Genomic DNA, 1,957 nt, shown 5'->3' with positions numbered 1-1,957 from the left:
CCCCAGCCCCTCCAAACACCCCCAGCCCCAAGCCACATGGGGGTCCTTGGGGTCCCCAGCCCCTCCAAGCACTCCCAGCCATGCAGGGCATCCATGGGGGACCCCAGCCCTGGGCAGGCAGGAGATGCCGGTGTGGTACCCCAGGGTGCCCAGCAGTGGGGGGGTGCACAGAGGGCCAGGGCCCCCCCGGTGCTCACTGGGGCAGGATCTGGTAGAGGAGAGCCTCAGCCTTGCGCTTCTCCTCCAGGTAGGCTTGGGTTCGCTCCTCCACCAGCTCCTCCAGGTTGTTGGCATACTGCTCCATGCGTGACAGCAGGTTGTCCAGGATGTTGCTGCTGCTTTCCCTGCGGGCAGGGGGTGAGCACCCACCTGGGGACCTTTTTCGGGGTCACCCATCGCCCGTGGGATTGGGGGAGGTGGAGGTACCTGTTGAACTTGCGGAGCTGGACCTTGATCTGGTTGAAGTCGGGACGCTCCAGGACGTCCTCGGCCCAGCAGTGCTGCATCAGCTGGCCCAGCTCCTCCATGTGGCACCCCACGTTGGCTGAGGGGCGGAAGCTGGGGTGCTCCCCACTCTTCACCCGCTCAATAATCTCTGCGGGGCCAAGCACCCATCACAGCAAGTCCAAGCACCCGTCAGCAGGTCCAAGCATCCATCAGTGAGGCCAACAACCCATCAGCTGGTCCAAGCACCCATCAGCAGGTCCAAGCACTCATCAGTGAGGCCAACAACCCATCAGCAGGTCCAATAACCCACTAGCAGGTCCAATAACCCATCAGCAGGTCCAAGCACCCATCACCGGTCCAATAACCCATCAGCAGGTCCAAAAACCCATCAGCAGGTCCAAAACCTCACCAGCAGGTCCAAGAACCCATCACAGCAGGTCCAAAAACCCATCCGCAGGTCCAAAACCTCACCAGCAGGTCCAAGAACCCATCCCAGCAGGTCCAAGCACCCATCAGCCGGTCCAATAACCCATCAGCAGGTCCAAAAACCCATCAGCAGGTCCAAAACCTCACCAGCAGGTCCAAGAACCCATCACAGCAGGTCCAAAAACCCATCCGCAGGTCCAAAACCTCACCAGCAGGTCCAAGAACCCATCCCAGCAGGTCCAAGCACCCATCAGCCGGTCCAATAACCCATCAGCAGGTCCAAAAACCCATCAGCAGGTCCAAAACCTCACCAGCAGGTCCAAGAACCCATCACAGCAGGTCCAAAAACCCATCCGCAGGTCCAAAACCTCACCAGCAGGTCCAAGAACCCATCCCAGCAGGTCCAAGCACCCATCAGCCGGTCCAATAACCCATCAGCAGGTCCAAAAACCCATCAGCAGGTCCAAGAACCCATCACAGCAGGTTCAACAACCCATCAGTAGGGCTAAGTACCCATCTAAGCACCCATCAGCTGGTCCAACCACCCATCAACGGGTCTCTGGCACCATCACCCTGGCCCCCCCGCTCACCTTTAGGGCTCAGGTCCAGCCCCTCCACGTAGAAGACGCCGTTGCGCAGGGCGATCTCTTGCAGGATGATGCCGAAGCTGTAAACGTCGCCCTTCTGTGTGCCGCGGGCCGGCGGCGACTCCATCCGCAGAAGCTCGGGCGCCGTCCACAGCTTCTCTGTGGCACCAGGGAGGGTGCTCAGGCCGGGCAGGGACCCCGGGCAGAGGTTGAGGGGGGTGTCGAGGATGGGCAGGGTGCTCACTGGCGAAGAGCGCGTGGGAGTCCTCGCCGTCGGGGGCCACGCGGAAGCTCTCCAGCCCGTAGTCTGTGATCTTCAGCACGAAGCGGCTGTCCACCACGCAGTTGGAGGACTTGAGGTTCCCGTGGGAGATGATCACCCCGTTGTGCAGGAACTGCATCCCCTGGCAGGGCGGAGAGCGGTCGGACCTGGTTGTCCCCCCACCATGGGAATGGGGGACCCCTGTGGGAACTGGGTGCCCCGCGGGAACCGGCTC

General features: G+C 61.7%; 1 protein-coding gene across 1 annotated transcript; it reads right to left on the bottom strand.

Annotated features, from left to right (window-relative positions):
- Positions 1-193: 193 nt before the first annotated feature.
- Positions 194-1,864, bottom strand: LOC104082579 (atrial natriuretic peptide receptor 1-like; the record flags this gene model as incomplete). Its single annotated transcript, XM_009585767.1, has 4 exons — positions 194-344; positions 427-595; positions 1,464-1,619; positions 1,705-1,864. Coding segments are annotated over 4 exons (636 nt in total), but the record flags the coding sequence as incomplete, so codon positions are not given.
- Between the last annotated feature and the right edge of the window lie 93 nt (positions 1,865-1,957).

This window comes from Fulmarus glacialis, unplaced genomic scaffold (genome assembly GCF_000690835.1).
Source record: "Fulmarus glacialis isolate BGI_N327 unplaced genomic scaffold, ASM69083v1 scaffold48229, whole genome shotgun sequence".
NCBI classification, from domain to species: Eukaryota; Metazoa; Chordata; class Aves; order Procellariiformes; family Procellariidae; genus Fulmarus; species Fulmarus glacialis.
Note: the sequence above shows the minus strand (reverse complement) of the source record. Positions and strands in the feature narration are given on the sequence as shown.